Here is a 17,843-nt window from a genome sequence, read left to right as displayed (position 1 = left end):
TTCTATCATAAGTAGCTCTAACTCCTATATAATGTACAAAAAAAACTTTATTTTTGCAAATGACGAGTTTACCATTATACGATTTTTTTAGCTGCGTACATGTATGTCTGATCTTTAACTTATCTGGATGTGGTCAGATACCATTTCGTATTAACAACTATGTTGCTTGTCATTGTATGAGCTAGTTTATCTTCAATAAATCTTCACCTCTTTCTTTTAAGAAAAAAAAAAATCTAAAAAAATGGACACCTACTATAATTGAGAATATGCGATCCATAATTAGGAAAGTAAATCTAAGCTCCCTCGTCCAAAATGCCCAGAGCACCGTTTCCGTTAGCTAAACCATACGTGGCCCAATAGGAGAGCGAGTGTTTCAAAATTAGTTAGATCAGGCACGTACGCTTTTCTCCTTCCCTCACCAATAATTCACTGTCAGCAAAAAAATCCAAGTATAAAACCCACCTTGACGACTCACACAAGTCATCATCTTCTTCTTCTTCACCTTCCTTTCTCTCTCTCTGTGAATGTGAACACAAACCTTTCCTATATAATTTCCACCTTCTAGAACCCCATAGAAGCTTTCCCCTTTTAGATTCTCTGAGCAAGACTCTCGCCTTCTTCTCCAGCACCAGAGGAATCTTCAATTCCAGGTTGAAGATTTCTCATTTTCCGATCTAATTTCTCCGATCAAACCCTAGATCTCCAATCCGGGACAATCCGACTCCAAAGAAGCTGAATTTCAATGGGGAAGGTTCTCCTAGAAGCCTCCAGGCCGTCTTCTTCCTCGTCGCCGGCGAAGCCCCCGTCGCCGGCTCCGACGACGACATCTTCGACGTCGATCACGGAGACGGTGAACGGGACGCACCAGTTCAAGATCACCGGGTATTCGTTATCGAAAGGGATGGGGATTGGGAAATACGTGAGCTCCGATGTTTTCAATGTGGGTGGGTATTCTTGGGCCATCTACTTCTATCCCGACGGCAAGAGCGTCGAGGACAATGCCACATATGTGTCGCTCTTCATTGCCCTGGCCAGTGAGGGCAGCGATGTGAGGGCTTTGTTCGAGCTGACGCTTTTGGATCAGAGTGGGAATGGGAGGCACAAGGTTCATACCCATTTTGGGAGGTCGTTGGATAGCGGTCCGTATACGCTTAAGTATCGCGGTAGTATGTGGTGAGTTGAATTCTTTCGCCCGAGTCTTGTTTATCTTGCATTGCTTTTGTGATGAATGTGTGTGAGTTTGGTGAATTGGTAGGAAATGTGAAGCATTGGTTATGTTCTGTACTCTGCAATGAGATGTTCTCAGATTTAGTTTGGTTCAGCTCTCTGTATCGTGTAGGTATCCATTGTGTGACTGGTTTACTTGTAGAATATAATGGCTTCTTTGGATGCTGCAGGGGTTACAAGCGTTTTTTCAAAAGAACTTCGCTGGAGACATCAGACTACCTTAAAGATAATTGCCTCTCAGTCAACTGTATGGTTGGTGTTGTGAAATCACACACCGAAGGACCAAAAATATACTCTATAGCAGTACCACGATCTAACATGGGTCAATATTTTGGGCAACTACTAGAAAGTGGAAAGGGAACTGATGTAAATTTTGAAGTTGATGGGGAAACTTTTGCTGCTCACAAGTTGGTATTAGCAGCTCGATCACCTGTTTTCAGGGCCCAACTATTTGGTCCTATGAAAGATCAGAACTCGCAGTGCATAAATGTTGAGGACATAGAGGCTCCAGTCTTTAAGGTATGATGCATGTCTTTCTATGGTTATGATGTGTATATGTCATCATTTAACAAATGCTCATTGTATGTTTCTACAAAGATGGGAGAGCACACTTGACAATTCATTTATTTTGATTTTTTCCGTGTGCAGGCTTTACTTCATTTCATGTATTGGGATTCACTGCCTGACATTGAGGAGCTTACCGGCATCAATTCTCATGGAGCTTCCACTCTGATGGCTCAGCATCTGCTCGCGGCAGCAGATCGGTATGGCTTAGAAAGGCTAAGGTTGCTGTGCGAGCAAAATCTGTGCAAGGATGTAGCAATTAACACTGTGGCAACGACATTAGCTTTGGCAGAACAACATCACTGTTTCCAGTTGAAAGCTGTGTGTCTCAGATTCATTGCAACTCCTGGAAATCTACAAGGTGAGTCTTTATATCTATCAAGTTTTGTTTTACAAATAAATTGAAATTGATTCTGGGTTTGTAAGATGAAAGGAAAACCATCATTCTCAGCAGTTCCAAGTGAGATTGTTGACGATGATTGTACATGGGTTAAATCAGTCATATATGGATAATTTGATAACTCCATAACCTGGTGCTAGAATTGCAGTGTAATCAAATCATTGGAGAATTACTTTTGTATGATTACAACTGTCCGCTATTCACATGTCTTGCTTTATCTATTGATGTTTTGAATTCGCAGTCAGTTGCATCTTATTACCAACTCTCTGACCATTATTCTTTTGTTACCCCCCTGGCTCATTACCAATCCTTTGATTATTCTTATATTATATGCCTCTATAGGTCATAAAGTTAAGCTTAAGCGTGCATAACCTTATTGTGAGAACACTTATACTTCCTCTTGGTCCTTTAGTATCTGGAAGGTCCATCAATAATTGCATATCCTTTTATTAGCAGCTATTATACTACAGGCTTCTGGTATAAGCTTTTGAAAAGGGTTGTTAGAATTGTCTAGAACAGGGAGGAAACAAATCTAGGCTATTTTACACTTTGAGGTTGTTTGTACATAGAAAACTTCTAGATTGGTGGTAATCTTGGACCACATGAATATCTTACATTCTTTTAGATTTTGAACATTATCTCTTCTTTAAACTAGTAGTTCAGTTCTTTTCTTCATATTACGTCATGCTGTCTTGGTCCTTGTTTGTCTTTGTCTAATTTTATGGTTCCTGGATGTAATGTATGCATGGGTTATAAGTTACTCAGTAACTGAGAATTCTTTTGTTTTATTTTGTAGGTGTGATGAAGACGGATGGTTATAAACACTTGAGGGAAAGCTGCCCGTCTGTTTTGACCGAACTCTTGGAATATGTAGCTAGAGTTGGTGAACATTCTGTATCTCAATGCAGGATTGGTAATGAAGCTATTCTTGATGGTAGTGACATTAATGGCAGGCGAGTGAAGCAAAGGCTATAGTATAGTGAATTGATCTTGTTAAATGTTTTCTGTGTAGACGAGAAAATGGAAACAAGAAAAAAAATGAGGCGGGAGATTATTTCTAGGTTTAGAAATAAATAATAGTTTCTTCTTAGCTTTGTTGTTTGTAAGGATGTTGATGTAACTGTTGGTTTGTAATGTGAAAGTTGTAGCACTTACTGTTTGATTAAGAAAAGAAAATTCAATTCCACGCTTTAACCAAAAGTTTGTGGTTACTTAGAACCTTTACAGGAGATTTGTAAGAATATCGAAACAAAAGATGAAGTTCAGAAGAAATTACATGAAGTTTTTAGAGGAACCCAAAATCAGCTTCAGCATGCTTGTGATGATCCAAGATTTGTTTGTTTATTTAGTTCAGCTCATTGCCAAAGACCTTTTATCTCGGACTTTCTTCAATTCATTCCTCATCCATCGGTTTCTCCTCAAGACTCGTAAGCAGTTTCGGGCAGAATCCTACTACAGCTATATGCTCATTGCAGTATCAGCTGAACTTCTAGGTACATTTACATTTCTCAGCTTCGTTTACTCTGTCTGAGAAATAACTTTGAAGGGCAATTCTTACTCAGTTTTCCATTCTAATTTTTTGTTGGGAGAAGAGGCTTGGGTTTGTTCATGTACAACAAGTTTTCTACTTCAAGTTCTTAGTCATCTAATGGGTGTTTAGAGAAGTCCATTTGTCACAATTATAGGTAATGCAATCACAGTCGGGTCACAGCTCTCCCTAGTTTCATTGCATATTTGAGACCAGGACATCCATATAGCCATGGATTAGATGGTTGATTGGTTGACTTGCTATAGGTATAATACACACCCCATTTCTTTGTGTTACTCCTTTATTCCAATCAATGCTCTGAAGAGTGAAAACCAACCATAGCATACAACCAAATTAATAACAATAGGCAATCTGACGTTAACCTAAATAATCTATGAACATGTAGTATAAGTGCAAGCACTGACTGAATGAAATAAGCATGGATAGTTTTCCGGGTCGGATTTCAGTTGCAGCTAGCCAGCTAATGCATGCTATTGATAACCGAACCATTTCAATTTAGATCTAGAGTGGAAGCAAACGTTGTTAGATCTAGAGTGAAACCATCAAGTTTTTTTGCTCATGTTCATCTACTGGATATGATTCTACTAGGCATTAGTGCATTACTGAACAATTTTAACTTACTATTTGAAACAAATTAATGTTTAGCAAACCTTCTTAGATCTTAGAGTGAAATCAAGTTTTTTTTTTTTGCTCATGTTCATCTACTGTCTACTGGATACGAATCTACTAGGCATTACTGAACAATTTCAACTTACTATTGGAAACAAATTTGAGTTCAGCATTTTCATGTCTAGATGGCACCAAGTATTTTGATTATGTTCCACTGTTGGATATGATTCTTGAGAGCATTTAGAAAAAGAGAGATCGTATTAGAATTCATCATGTGGCATCCCTGTTAGGTCATCGCTCTCTACATGTATAAGCTACATCTCATCGGTATCACATGCGTTTAAGATTATATTATCTTGGTTTCAATTCCCCGAAATTGGTTTGCCAAACCATGAACTTACAAAGGTTGTACCTATGAACCAACCCCCTAGCCTAAAGAGAAATAGTGTCTATATAAATCGAATTTATTACCTTCCAAATCCTTTCAGATACCTCCCAAGACCTATATTTTTCTTTGACCCTAGATATTATAGTAGTCGAAGTTCATTCATGTTCATTTTAGTCCTACAGGTGAATTTCAACTTATCAAAACCTCCCATAGATTTGTTATTTTCAATATTTTGTTACTTTTTATGGTGAAAGAGTTACCAAATGCCTTTCAGTGTTACAGTGGTGAATTTGTAAACTCGACTTACATATGAGGCATAGAACACAGCATCAGTTTTATCTCGATAAAATATGTTTGTGCCTCAGGCAATTGTTATAGTTGCAGTGGAGCTTTATCGAGTTGATGATATGAATGTTAATTTCGGTAGTGTAGACATGAGTGATGAGTTGCATGACAAAATGTCTTCGTGCCCTATATCTCAGTTTCGTATGCTTGCATCGTTATAGAGATTAGAACGCAGCCACTAGAGATTTGGGGTAAACAGTAAATGGTTTGTTCCTACAGTCACTTGGTATATTACCATATTGTTTTTACTTTGTTCAAGATTGAGGTTGTTGATCAATGAATGTTTTATGCAGATCCTGGCTCATATGATCAAGTTTCCCCGGAGTTTGAATGCCGCAGCTTGGGAGTTCGACCGCAACTAAAATGTCAATGCTGCTTGTCCCATAATGATGAAGGAAGGCTCAGATGCTGAAAATGAGAAGTCAAGGAACAAAGTTAATAAGTTTCAAGAGCAAGGTTTTAGCATGCTACGAACCACATATAAATTTGAAGCAGTTCAAAGCACTTCCCTCTATTTTTGCACTGAGAAAGGGGTTTTTCAAGATCTTGGAAGCTACTTCCTTGGTTAATCAGAACCAGATTATTGAGACTGGCTTGGAAGACTTGAATAGCCTGCAAATACAGAGAAGATGACTAAGATGAGTGATGAAATTACACTTTGTTAGATAGAAAAAGCAGTTCAGGTATATGTGCTTTAACTGAATCTGAATCGGATAACTGTGTTCTGGGTGCAATTATATTATGTGATTAACTGTTTGATGGAGTACATGGATCTTGGATGTCCCGCTATGATTAGGTTTATGAGGTGGCTATAGTTCTGACCTCAGCTCTAATATTCGACCATCTGCTAGTTATACTTCACCTCTTCTAAGTTTTCAAATGCGGGGGTGTATCAACGAGGAACTTGCCTATCAGCATAGCAAATTTCAGTGTATGGCTATTAAGAGTCTCAGTAGAAACTAGATAGTTTAAAAGAGGTTGTACTCTGAGTAAGAGATGAGCTGCAGTCCATCTTTGTTAAAGAAGTTTTTACCAGACTACCAGAATCCATTTCTGAAGCTGAGAGCCTGTAGCTAATGGTGTTTTCCACTCCCTCCTGTTGAACTTACCTCATGCAGCATATTATGAGAACAACTTAAACATGATCTCATATTGCAGGCCCTCATTGTTCTTTGCTAATCAAAAACTTTTGTTTTGTACAGGATGGTTGTGAACTCGTGATGCTGAAATGTTTAGCTAAAGTTGGTGGCTTGAAAATGAATTTTTCGTATCTTCTGCTGTTGTGAGATTTGTTCTTCATAAAGATGGAATTCCACACGCTAGAGAAGTGTATAAGCGGTACTTCATCTTATTATAAGCTATAAATTATCCAAAGGGATTGCTCACATTATGACAACTCGTGATTACACTTCAACCAAGATTGTTTGTTTACTAAGGAGGCAAGGAACATCTAAGCATGCATCATGTTTCTATTACAGCTTTATTGCTAGATAGCAATCAAACCTTGCTGTACCATAACCTAGATAGTCTTCTAAATACCTGAAAGTAATAAGAATCTGCACTTAGCTTATGACTAAGATCTGAGCCTACGCAGTATTTCAACTCTTGCTTTATAGTAGCAGACATGCTACTCTAGGGATGCATCAAGTTCGGTTTTGACAAACGAAAAATTCTTTAAATTGCAAATAACACTATCTAATATCATATAAAGACCAGTTGCTGATTGTTTTGTTTTTGGGTTTCTCTTGTTTTTTTATTTTGTTTTGTTTTCCTGAACAGATGCTGCTCATTGCTCATGATATTATTTTCATCATGCAATCCACTAAGAAACTTATTCATATCTGCTATTTGACAGATGGGAACATCACAGACAGCCTAAGCTGTATGTTGGCCGTCACAAAAGATTCTAAAAGACACCACTGGACTTGTTCTCCATATTGTGATAGGATGATAGCTGTTCAGTTTTGGCCTTATGTTTAAGATATTCAACTCAATGAACTCAGTTGCATCAGAGATTAAAGTTCTGTTCTTTTCATATACTTTTCAGTGCTTGGAAAAATTGGCTATGGCTTGCTAATTGTTACTAAATTCAGTAAATTGCACACATCGATTGTGCACTTGCTCAGAAGTATGATTGATGTTTATGTTTTCATTAGCAGGAGACTATAAACAACAATACTGGCATATACAAGAAGTCAAGAACCCATAAAGCAGACAAGAGCTTCCTTGAATTCCCATTAGCAAATAAGAACTTATACAGAGCAATTAATCTTAACTCTATTCTCCCAAGCCTCAAATTTCCAATTTTCCTACTTCGTAAAACCAACATTTCCACTCTCCTCTAAACACCAAATTCTCAATCTGCAAACCCAAAGTTATCACTTCAATCCCCACTTCATTCACACTTCCATTCTACCAATACTAAACATTCTCATATCCTATGTCTATCATAATGATAATCAGGAGCAACTTTGAACTGAAATATCAGAGCACAATGTATCCTCACGAACTGAGCAAACACAAATTCTTATTGATTGATAAATTATCGTCCAAAATCAAAGAATGCTGTGCTATCTGTTAAACTAATCTAACTATATAGATATTTGCAGCAGCATACAACTTACAAATAACAATAATGTCAATAATCTTCTACCCATTAACAAACCTGAAGCAGAAGAAATGTTGTGTGCTTCAACACTGTACATTTCCCCTGAATTGTCATCTTTCACTCTGATGCTTGAAGAGCAATTGTAATCAATCCACCCAATGGACTGATTCTCAAGGTCGTAAAACACCAGCTTATTCGAGAGCACCAAATCTCCCAAAAGAGTTATGGATCCTCCATCTTTGGTTTTCATCCCATTGCTCTGCCACCCAGAACACCACACATACTCCTTCAATTGGAACAAATACTCATGGGGATACACAGATAGCGAAACCGAGTTCTTAAAGTGAAACTTCACCACCGGGAACCCATCATCCACATCTTCCAAATACTGAAAACATGTGAACTGGTCCTCCACAGTGTGCAACTTCAAATTGGGTTGCTTGCTCATTATCATTTTCATCACCGGCTCATAAATCACCTGTGGAAGATAAGCCAAAGTGGTACCACTATCTATGATGGTCCCTTCCTTGTCTCCACTGTCAAATGTATCCGAGGGCAGGTCTACAACATCACCACCCACCTCAATTGCCTCCATGACCACATTGTAATGCGCGGTTTTGGGCACCAACGGAGTCATGTTCAGCTTCAGTTTCGGCTCCACAACTTCCCCAATGGCGAAAATCCCACCACCATTCACATTGTCCAAACAATGCGCAAACTGCCTCTTCACCTTCCCAGCAGCAGCCAGCTGAGAAATCATAGACGAATTCGCTTGTCCAAATCCAAGAATCCCATCAAGCGCCTCAGACGACTTCCCAAGCTGCCCCGACTGCTTAGCTCCACACCCGAACACAATGCTCCCATTCGTCACCGAAGTCTGATGACTCCCACTAACCCTATCAAACTCAATCACATCCTTCACAAAGTACCCTGAAGTCGAACTCCCATCCCCATACACCACATTATATTGACAAAGCAAATCCGGCTTACAACCCGGTAACTGACCATCATACTGCGCAGTGCAAAAGTCCTGATCACAACTGATCGATTCAGAAGTCGAAGACCCTTTTGGATCATACAACGTCAGCTTGACGCCAATGTCGCTTTTCTTGGGGCAACTGGCACACTCAATGCAATTGATCCACAAGATATCGCTGCCGGTGTCTACTTGCACGTAGTAGTCCTTGGCCGGAGTTCCGATTCCGAGCTTAGCGAAATAGAGACCAGTCTCGGAAGGGTGGCCGTTGCCGCCCAATTCCAGATCCACAGCTGAAGACGAAACAAAGAGGAGGTTCCGGCCGTGGCGACGAGCGTCGTGGGCCTTTAACTCACTCAAAGACGGCCACCCGCGGCGGCCCTGGAACTTGTGACTCACCGGAAAAACGAAGTTGCCGGAAACATTTAGAATCAGGGAAACAAGTATCAGAAACCCGAAAAGAACCGATCTTGATATCGGTCCAGGATCCATATACAAAACCCTGATGGAATCTGATGACAAGATTCGATTTTGAAAGATGTTGGAGTAGAAATATGGGTTTTTGTTATTGAAAGTTGAGGGTGGTGAGAAGACTAAGATCTGATTGTTGGAGGAGACCGGGAGACAAACCCAGATGGGAAAGAATAGCTGAAGTTGGAAGAGAGATGATTAGAGAGAAATGGGTTTTGGGGGAAAGTTTGAGAGGTGACGGTGAGGGAGGGAAAGGCATGTGAGAAAGGACAAGAGGGGAGGCAAGAAATAGGAATGGAAAGACGGCAAGATAAAGAGAAGGACGGACAGAGCGCATGGAGTCAAGAGTCAGAGGAAAGACTGACCAACTATTTGCGCGTTTTCAAAGTTTGGTTCTCGTTTTGTAATTACTTTTGGTTCAAGTATTGGTTTATGTTGAGTTTAACTATAAGGTATGGTTTTGTTTGGTAATACTGGGGTAAATATTGTTACAGGTTACCAGTTACGACGGTTTTTTGTGAGGAGAGTGTTTTTTTCGTCTTTTGACTGAAAATTTTACCAGGGGAGTCGTTATAGGCGAGCACCATCTAGTTAGTAACTGTCTAATAAACTTATTCCTGCCGAGCATAAGAGCAGGTGAAACGTGTGATAAAAGAAGAGAGAAAAAAGAAGAATATAAGCCATTGTCATCCTTAACATGAATAATGAGTTTTATTTTCTTTTGTTGAGGGCCTGAGTTTGGAAATAAAAAGTGTTTTTATCACCAAGAGCTAACTAATTAGGTCTTGCTCATTGTTTCCAAATTATTCCCTCACCAATAGGCAAGTTGTAAATCCTTAGAAGCATTGGCTTCCAAATCAAGAAGGTATGCTAAGGAAGTCGTCAAGTCATGTGGAGAGTCTTAATTTCAAAATATCAATTTTATTTTATTTTTTATTCAAGTAAAGATGTTACCGGAAGAGAGCTTCTATTCATATCTCTAATATTAACATTTGGACCTCTTCTTTTTATTGAGTGAGAGTTGACAAAATCACCAATATAGACACAAAATATATATAGAAGAGGAGAGGAAAATTAGACGAGGCTCTGTTCCTTTTCTCCAAGATGAATAGTCTTTTACAGAAGGATATACAAGTACATAAACATTTATTCAAGGTATGGCTTCCTATTTGCAATTGAGTACTGGAAACCTTCTGGAAAAATACATGGATGTGTGATGTTGGATATGCAGATCTTACATATGCCATATTATGCTCAATTCTTTAAGATCCTTAAGAATTATCCCTTTAACACGCACGGCAGTCTTGAAAGTCTCTCAAGAAAATTACTTGGGTACTCAATCAACATATCCAGCATATGGTTTTAATCATTGACAATAATTCTGAGAAATGTGGATTCACAGTTATGAAATTCATAATATAGAAGAAATCCCAATTCAATTTAGATAAAACTAGTGTATATATACTGAAAAAAGATAAAAAGAAAAAAAAAGTTTTCATTGATTTTATTAAATGAAGGGCATTTCAGGAAAACAAAATTTTGATTATTTTAAGAGAAATTCTTCGGTGCGACGGCCGTGCCACGTGTCCGTGCGACCGGCCGACGATCGTGCGACACGTGTTTTTTTTTTTCTACAGCAGCCCACAGCAGCCACTGCGTTCTCCTCCGGCGAACCTTCTTCTGTTTTTCTTCACCCTCGCCGGCCGAAACCATCGCCAACCACGACGCAGATCCTCCTCCGCTGCTCTCCCTCATTTCTTGCCCCAAATTTCGTGACCGCCACACCCTTCGAAACCCTACCCCTCCTCTCTCCGCCTTCTTCTTCCTCTCCACCTCTATGGATCCCTCTCATCTCCCCTCCATTCGCTCCCGGAGCTCCGACGAGCCAAGAATCTCCAGAGAAAGGAAGAAGAAGCTTCGCCGGAGGAGAACACAGCTTCGCCGGAGGAGAACGTGTGTGCTGCTGTGAAAAAAAAAACACGTGTCGCACGACCGTAGGCCGGTCGCACGGACACGTGGCACGGCCGTCGCACCGAAGACTCTCTCTTATTTTAAAAAGTAAGTTGGAAGTATATTAAGTGCGGAGGTCCAAGTACTAATTTTGGATGTACGAGTAGAAACTCCCTTACCGAAAAGGCAAAACAAAGAAACTTCAAGTCTTGATCAAGTGTTGAAAGCTTTGGGTGAAACTAAGAAAATATTGTAATTTAGTACCAATCTGCTTTCTATGAAGAAACATGATTTAGCCACATAGCTTCGAATCTAAAATGAGCTTCAAAGTTTTCTTTTTTATTTTATCAAAGAAGAAAAAGAAAATTGTGCGTCTATTGCCACTCCACAAACCATTTTACTCACCCCACATTCTCTACACACCTCACTTCTGTATTTTTAATTGTAATTCTACTTTGTTCACCCATTTACAAGACCTAAAATATTTTTTTTTCAATTATACTTTGTTCACCTTACACTCTCTTCTCATCCTACATATATTTTTTCAAAGAATAATAAATTGAAGAAAACCATAACATTAGTATAATTTGTTCTGAAAGTATAAGTTCAAGGTAAGTAAAATCACGCCCCTAACCATTTGGTCTAGGTCTAGTGACATAGTCTCCTTTTTAGTAAATGAGAGGTTGTGAGTTCAACTCATGCAGTTGTAATTTACCTGATAAAAAAAATGTAAGTAAAATCACCAACTGAACAAAAAAAATTCACATTAAAGTATAAATCTCAATTTAAGAATAAGAAAAAACTCTCAAATTTAACAACTCAATAGTATCTGTCGATATCAAGATGCACAATGTATATAAATATATCTCTAGTAGCAACGCCCTCCATACTTCTGAGTTTCTTGAACTGATCTATGCGTTGTTCATAAATACGGTACAGTTGCCTATAAGAATTTATATACGAAATCGACATGGAAATAATGAGTAAAAGGATAGACGAATCATCAACAAAGAAAAAAAATGAACAAAGAAAAAAAGAAATACAAACAGTTCACCTCGTCTTCAGGTTGAAGGCTAGCGTCTTCAGATAGAATGACCAAATATGCACATTGCTGATTTATGAAGTACGTGGTTCATCCAAAACAAAAAGATAAAAAAAAAATTAGTAATTTGTAATTTGTAACAACTTATTATCTATTGTTATAATGTTACATCATGGTATTTTGATCTTTCAATAAATCAGCAATGTGTGAGGTGAAAAAGTTGTTTGTGGGATGACAATAGACGCACCAAAGAAATTTTGAGGAGGTAAGGGTTTGAGAAATTTTGATTAAAATCAGTGATAAAACATATCATTATCATCAGTAATATGTGTAATATGTTTACGTTTTCTTCGAATCAGCGCTTGAATATGAAAACAAGAAGTATTTTTGTCTCCAAGGCGAATCCAATTTACACAAGCTCTTTGTTTCCCGTCTAGTCTGAAATGGCCAAATCATTCTATAACATAGACAGACGATTCTCCTTTCTTAACAGTAAAGGGTCAGGAGATGAACAATAAAGAAGTTGAGTATCCTCTAATTGTTGATGGAAAATATTATCCAAACTTGTTTCGCTCTAGTTAGACGCTAGAGCTGAGAAACTATTTAGAAAAGCATGAGCCAGTAAACTGATTAGTAGCAGCTCTTTGTACTATATTATCAATGAGTGAAGATCAAGCCAAGCAGCCTCAAACATAATTCTTTTATCAATTTTAACAGGAGTAGCAAAATCAGATTGCCAGAAAATAAAACTATGATGAGAATGAAGTACAGGAGAAATGGTTAAGTTCATAGAAATATTTGTTACACAAAGACTAAATATTCAATCTGAATGTGCATAAATAGGATGTCAGCAGGTTGATCATTGCACCGATTAGATTGAGATCCTGAAGCTGGTAAAGAAATTAGATTATGATCATTCAGAAATTGCATATACCGATCGGTTTTACTGTAGGCCTCCTAATTTTTCTTGAAGGCATTCAAAGCCTCTAATCAATAACCAATTCTCAGGTGCTAAGGAAGCCAAAGAATTCCAAATATCAGATTCCATCTGTGTAAGGGGAATCATATACACAAAAGTAGCAAACCTCCACTATCAATGCAATCCTACACTAGGCCCAGGTCGAAATCAACTAAAGGGGCTAGGAGGCAATGCATAGTACACTGGTCCTCCTCGCAGACTGGGGATCTATGAATCTCTTCTTCCATCGGTGTCCGGTCTCATACTTGGTCTTGCTGCATCTTCTAATGAACAAGTCCAAACACAATCCAACAGTAGTAGCTATTGTCGCTAGAGACGACAAAACCACATAGACTATATCGGAGACCTGAAGAAAAAAATTAAAAGAAATAGATAAATACAAATGCTAAGGTTAGATTTTTGTTTTCGTTTAAATGAAATTGTGTTGTTAAACTAAATTAACTCACCCATGGGATCGCATGAAACGGTCCATGACCATGAAATATCATGTACTCACGAGCGGATGCGTACGGAAACTCCCATGCATAGGGAGACTCCCAAAATCAGCATGTTCCTGTCATCCTGTGGCTGTTGGGGTTGCAGAACTGTAGGAAACTAGTTCCCACAGACGCTGCACAATGACACAAACATACAAGATAGTATCACCAACAAATAACAGAGTTCAACACATTGAGTAACAACAAAACGCATGATTAATCGAGAGGTTCTTACCAACATAGCCATGAAGTATCAAAGACCAGCCTGCTATGATAGACAATGGCAAAGATGCAACAAATGCTCCCAAAACATCTGTAAATAGGAGAGTTTTCAACAGAGTTACACATATTACTGATTGATAATGATGTGTTGATTACACATATTACTGATGATAATGATACTTCTTGTTTTCAGATTCAAGCGCTGATTCGAAGAAAACATAAACATATTACACATATTACTGATGATAATGATATGTTTATTACTGATTTTAATCAAAATTGCTCAAACCCTTTTCATCAAAAGACTGCACTTACCAAATTACAATGGAAAATCTTACTGAAACAGATAATTGGTGGGTGAAACTTATCAAAGCTAAACATTTAAATCATCACTCCTTTTGTTCTGTTCCTAAACGTTCAAATTCTTCTATTACTTGGAAAGGTATTCTTGACTCGAGAGATATTCTTTCTACTGGTTCTTGTTGGATACTTGGCAATGTTGTTCATATTAACTTTTGGCTGTTTAACCGGCTTTATCCGTTTCCTCTTATACATTTCGTTCCTGAAGCAAAAAGATCTCAAGCTAATACTTAGGAGGTTGTTTCTGATTATTTGGTCAACCTTGGAATGTTCCTAAGTTCAAATCTGTTCTTCCACTTGAAGTAGTTGATAAGGTGTTAGCTACTCCTATCCCTTATTTTGACTACTCCTATCCAAGTCAGATTTGGGTAATATACCATCCAAACAAAGCAGCAGTTCATCTTCAGCCAAGTTAAATGGCATACCTGTGACGGAGAAGAAAATCATAAAGCCAGCTGCAACCATGACTGCTTTTCTGCTTCCGACCCGTGTAAATCCCAACAGGCCTACATTTTCACTAGAACACAGAAGAGGATAAATAAACCAAATATTAAAATCATATGAGGATTGTAGTTACAGCCTTGGTGGACTACATATTTAACTAGAAAAGGATAAAGGTAAGCTTATAACATGGATAATTAAGTACTCACATGGATACTGTGGAGCCACTCACTCCAAACATGGCATTCAAAACACTGCTAAATCCCTCCAGACAAAGACCACGCTGGAGCACAGTGTGTGGCATCCAGGTGGCACCGGCATACCTAGATGCTGCAACAAAAGAAGCAGTGGACTGCTCCAACATGAATGAAAACATATGTGAGTATTATTTCAAAATAATTATGTTTGTGTCGCATTGAAAAAGAAATAACAAATTTTAATGCACATATGCAATAGAGAACCACATAATTTTACCTCCACCATAGAAACTATAGAAGCGGCCATCAATGCATATGCATGTCTCATATCAAGCTTAGGACTTCCCCATTGGAACGGCAAGGGGATCCTGAAGCTGCAATTCATATAAGAATAATTACTAATTTACAAGTTTCAGCAGGAGGTAAAAGTTATTGACAGACATTCCAACACAACATGCAGGAGAATAAAGAAACTCACCCAGTGTTGACCAACAAGCCAAGTCCTCCGTGCATCACAACCCAGCCGTTGTGGATTATGGCCATATATGTGTGCTGCTGATAAAACAGCAGACAATGGCCATAAAATCACAATTGACAACAAAATGCCATAACGCTGAAACATCTGATAGTTGATCCTGAAGATCTAATGAAAGCACTGCAACATCCCATAAAGCTTTTCAGTAGCAAAGTAAAGAAAAATCATCCGGCAGAAGAAAAAAAAAAAAAAAAAGACCTGTACTGTTTTTCAGTTGGTCTCCTATTGACAATCCAACATAGATTCTCATACAATTGGCAGCAACATTATCAAATACGAAGATTTAAAAGGATTAGAGCTATTTATCTTAAAAAATATTACCTTATTGTGTTTAAGTAAGGCTGCCCTACACCTCACCATAAATGGAAGTGTCTGTGATATAAATAACACGACCAGCACTGAGGGCCCTCCAATCTCAGGACATGACCACAACTACAATAATAAAACACACTACAAATTGTCATTTAGACCTAAAAATTTGTAAGTCAAGTCAATCTAAGAAAAATGATGCGTTTTTGTCACGTATATGCATAAAGCAAGTAAACTAACTCAAAATAAATTTAATGACCTGTGGTAAACCAAAATTTACAAGTCCAAAGCCTGTGAATATGATCATTGGTATCATGGTAATTGGGTCAAGAGCCCTGCATCAAAACATATGAATATGTATATAAGTTTTCATACTAATGAGCGGATAATGATAAAGGTTCTTTCATTCTGCCATGGGCAATAGGAAGACACCATACCTCCATATAAATCTCACAAGCCCGGGCAACAAACTAAGGAAGATCGGTAACAGTGATGCCGCCAGAAGAGATCCCTGTACCTCTCGTATTGTGTCCTCAAATCTCTGAAAAACCATAGCCCACAAAGAACATATGTAAGCATACAACATTGTCCCATTTGAAAATGTACAGGTGTTGAGATAACCAAAGAAAAAACCATATAAAAACCAACCTGGGGGTTTGGTATTCCATGTTTGGAGTCCGCTATGCTTATGACCAGGATGAGGTAAGCGAACGAGCTTCCGATCACCACAGGAAGTCTAGTCCCATAGAAGGCGTGCACCAGTGTGTTGATACCAGAAATGAACAACAGATTCATCACCAGTGTTACCTTTTCCTTCTGTTCAGATTAGAGCAACAGAGAAATCAACTCATGTATTTCTGTTACAAATAAATAAACCTAACAAATCATCAAAGCGTCAGAATTTCTGGATTACCTTCCCGCCACCCATTATTGGTACCACTACAGTTACCAGGGCCACGATATTCCCAAGAAGTACCACAAAGTGCAGAAAGCCTAGTAATATTATTTGACCTGTAAAAACACAAAAATAATATTATTAAGTGCTACATATCATGCATAAAAATTGCGATAAAAAAGGGTTGCATTTGCAAGTACATCATAACTTGTATCTCCAGTTCCTTCCACTTTGATTAGTTAAACGAATCCCCAAAGCTATTGTCAACCCTCCTATCAATGGCTCTGCTTCAGCCTTAACTCATATTTTCTCTTTTACTATTAAAGATTGGATCCTTCAGAGTGACAGCAGAAAGAATGGAACAAAACTCACAGAGTTGACTTGAAAAGAAAAAAGAAAACAACTTCACGGACAAGGGAGTAGAAATAACCACCACTACAACTACTAGAAGAACCAGCTGTTGTTGCTGCAGTACAACATCGCATGTACTAGTAGTATACGGGGTCTGTTACACATTTGACCGTTACCATCACGTCCTTGATCTGATTAAGAGAATGGATGGCCACAATTAAGAACCATTATTGTATTCTTCCTACTGTTACAGGGTTCACACTCCACTTCATTGCTTCTTCCTTGTCTGAGACTCCTAGTAATATATAAAACCACTTTGTCGAGAACTGGAAATGCTAAAGTTTTATATGTTCATTTTCTCCAAGTCTAACTGCATACAGATACAAAATGTTCTGTTTTCTCTATCATGACCATTACAGTCATTACTTCCACCATCAGAAACCAGCAAAGGATGAAATTAAGAAGGAAAAAAAAATGCAATATCCAAGCAAGGATGGCTTGGAGAGACCTATTGATCACCCAAATAATCAAACATGCAATCAAAATTAGAAAGCTAAAAAAGATTTTTAAAAACAAAAAAAATTCAGTATAAGAAATATGCTTTTCGCAATGGTCCTTGGATCACTGCAGGCCAGACTTCGGTGGACAAGAAGTAGAGACTGAATTTGACCTTTTCAATGAAGCAAATAGCAGAATGGTTGCCTGTATATTAACTGTTTACGTCCCTCTTAAACGGTACGGTGGTAAAAGTATGGCAAGTTTAGTCGAACATTTGTTTAAGTGTAACTCAGAGAGCCTATTCAGCGCACCCGACGCCAAAGAACGCGTGCAAACAACGCGATGTTAAGTTCGACTGGTCCTTGTTCTAGTCGTTTCTCTTCGCTTCTCCTTTCTCTCATGAATCAATCATGATCTCATCTTCCTTATTTTCTCCTCTCTCTCTCTCTCT

At 38.3% G+C, this 17,843-nt stretch overlaps 4 protein-coding genes across 4 annotated transcripts in view; 2 read left to right on the top strand and 2 right to left on the bottom strand.

The window, feature by feature from the left end:
• The first annotated feature begins 482 nt into the window (after positions 1-482).
• On the top strand, positions 483-3,407 carry LOC101297795 (BTB/POZ and MATH domain-containing protein 2-like). The gene is made up of 4 exons (XM_004290632.1): positions 483-1,173; positions 1,398-1,746; positions 1,876-2,152; positions 2,988-3,407. Exons 1-4 carry the CDS (start codon positions 743-745, stop codon positions 3,164-3,166), a joined length of 1,236 nt encoding a protein of 411 aa, XP_004290680.1. The 5' UTR covers positions 483-742; the 3' UTR covers positions 3,167-3,407.
• Positions 3,408-3,501: 94 nt separating this feature from the next.
• Positions 3,502-5,613, top strand: LOC101297499. Its single transcript, XM_004290631.1, has 2 exons — positions 3,502-3,684; positions 5,376-5,613. The coding sequence occupies exons 1-2, from the start codon at positions 3,504-3,506 to the stop codon at positions 5,492-5,494; spliced, it is 300 nt and encodes a 99-aa protein (XP_004290679.1). The 5' UTR covers positions 3,502-3,503; the 3' UTR covers positions 5,495-5,613.
• A 1,926-nt stretch (positions 5,614-7,539) lies between these two features.
• Positions 7,540-9,404, bottom strand: LOC101297205 (aspartic proteinase-like protein 2-like). The gene has a single exon (XM_004290630.1). It carries the CDS (start codon positions 9,156-9,158, stop codon positions 7,674-7,676), a length of 1,485 nt encoding a protein of 494 aa, XP_004290678.1. The 5' UTR covers positions 9,159-9,404; the 3' UTR covers positions 7,540-7,673.
• Positions 9,405-13,650: 4,246 nt separating this feature from the next.
• Positions 13,651-17,843, bottom strand: part of LOC101293368 (nucleobase-ascorbate transporter 2-like) — an 8,654-nt gene continuing 4,461 nt past the window's right edge. Inside the window, exons 2-11 of the mRNA XM_004292556.1 lie at positions 16,562-16,659; positions 16,297-16,464; positions 16,086-16,189; positions 15,908-15,983; positions 15,283-15,359; positions 15,082-15,178; positions 14,817-14,959; positions 14,592-14,683; positions 13,820-13,897; positions 13,651-13,718 (exon numbers count right to left, since the gene is read on the bottom strand). Of these exons, the coding sequence (XP_004292604.1) occupies positions 13,651-13,718; positions 13,820-13,897; positions 14,592-14,683; positions 14,817-14,959; positions 15,082-15,178; positions 15,283-15,359; positions 15,908-15,983; positions 16,086-16,189; positions 16,297-16,464; positions 16,562-16,659 (1,001 nt within the window). The remainder of the gene's footprint in view (positions 13,719-13,819; positions 13,898-14,591; positions 14,684-14,816; positions 14,960-15,081; positions 15,179-15,282; positions 15,360-15,907; positions 15,984-16,085; positions 16,190-16,296; positions 16,465-16,561; positions 16,660-17,843) is intronic.

The sequence above is a fragment of the Fragaria vesca genome, linkage group LG2, assembly GCF_000184155.1.
Source record: "Fragaria vesca subsp. vesca linkage group LG2, FraVesHawaii_1.0, whole genome shotgun sequence".
Classification (NCBI taxonomy): domain Eukaryota; kingdom Viridiplantae; phylum Streptophyta; class Magnoliopsida; order Rosales; family Rosaceae; genus Fragaria; species Fragaria vesca.
Note: the sequence above shows the minus strand (reverse complement) of the source record. Positions and strands in the feature narration are given on the sequence as shown.

Excerpts from the sequence above, each read along its gene's own strand:
- LOC101297205 (XM_004290630.1), bottom strand. The coding sequence starts at position 9,158 with ATGGATCCTGGACCGATATCAAGATCGGTTCTTTTCGGGTTTCTGATA.
- LOC101297795 (XM_004290632.1), top strand. The coding sequence starts at position 743 with ATGGGGAAGGTTCTCCTAGAAGCCTCCAGGCCGTCTTCTTCCTCGTCG. Across the intron at positions 1,747-1,875 it reads TAGAGGCTCCAGTCTTTAAG|GCTTTACTTCATTTCATGTA; the intron begins GTATGATGCATG and ends TTCCGTGTGCAG. Across the intron at positions 2,153-2,987 it reads AACTCCTGGAAATCTACAAG|GTGTGATGAAGACGGATGGT; the intron begins GTGAGTCTTTAT and ends TTTATTTTGTAG.
- LOC101297499 (XM_004290631.1), top strand. The coding sequence starts at position 3,504 with ATGCTTGTGATGATCCAAGATTTGTTTGTTTATTTAGTTCAGCTCATT. Across the intron at positions 3,685-5,375 it reads AGTATCAGCTGAACTTCTAG|ATCCTGGCTCATATGATCAA; the intron begins GTACATTTACAT and ends TGTTTTATGCAG.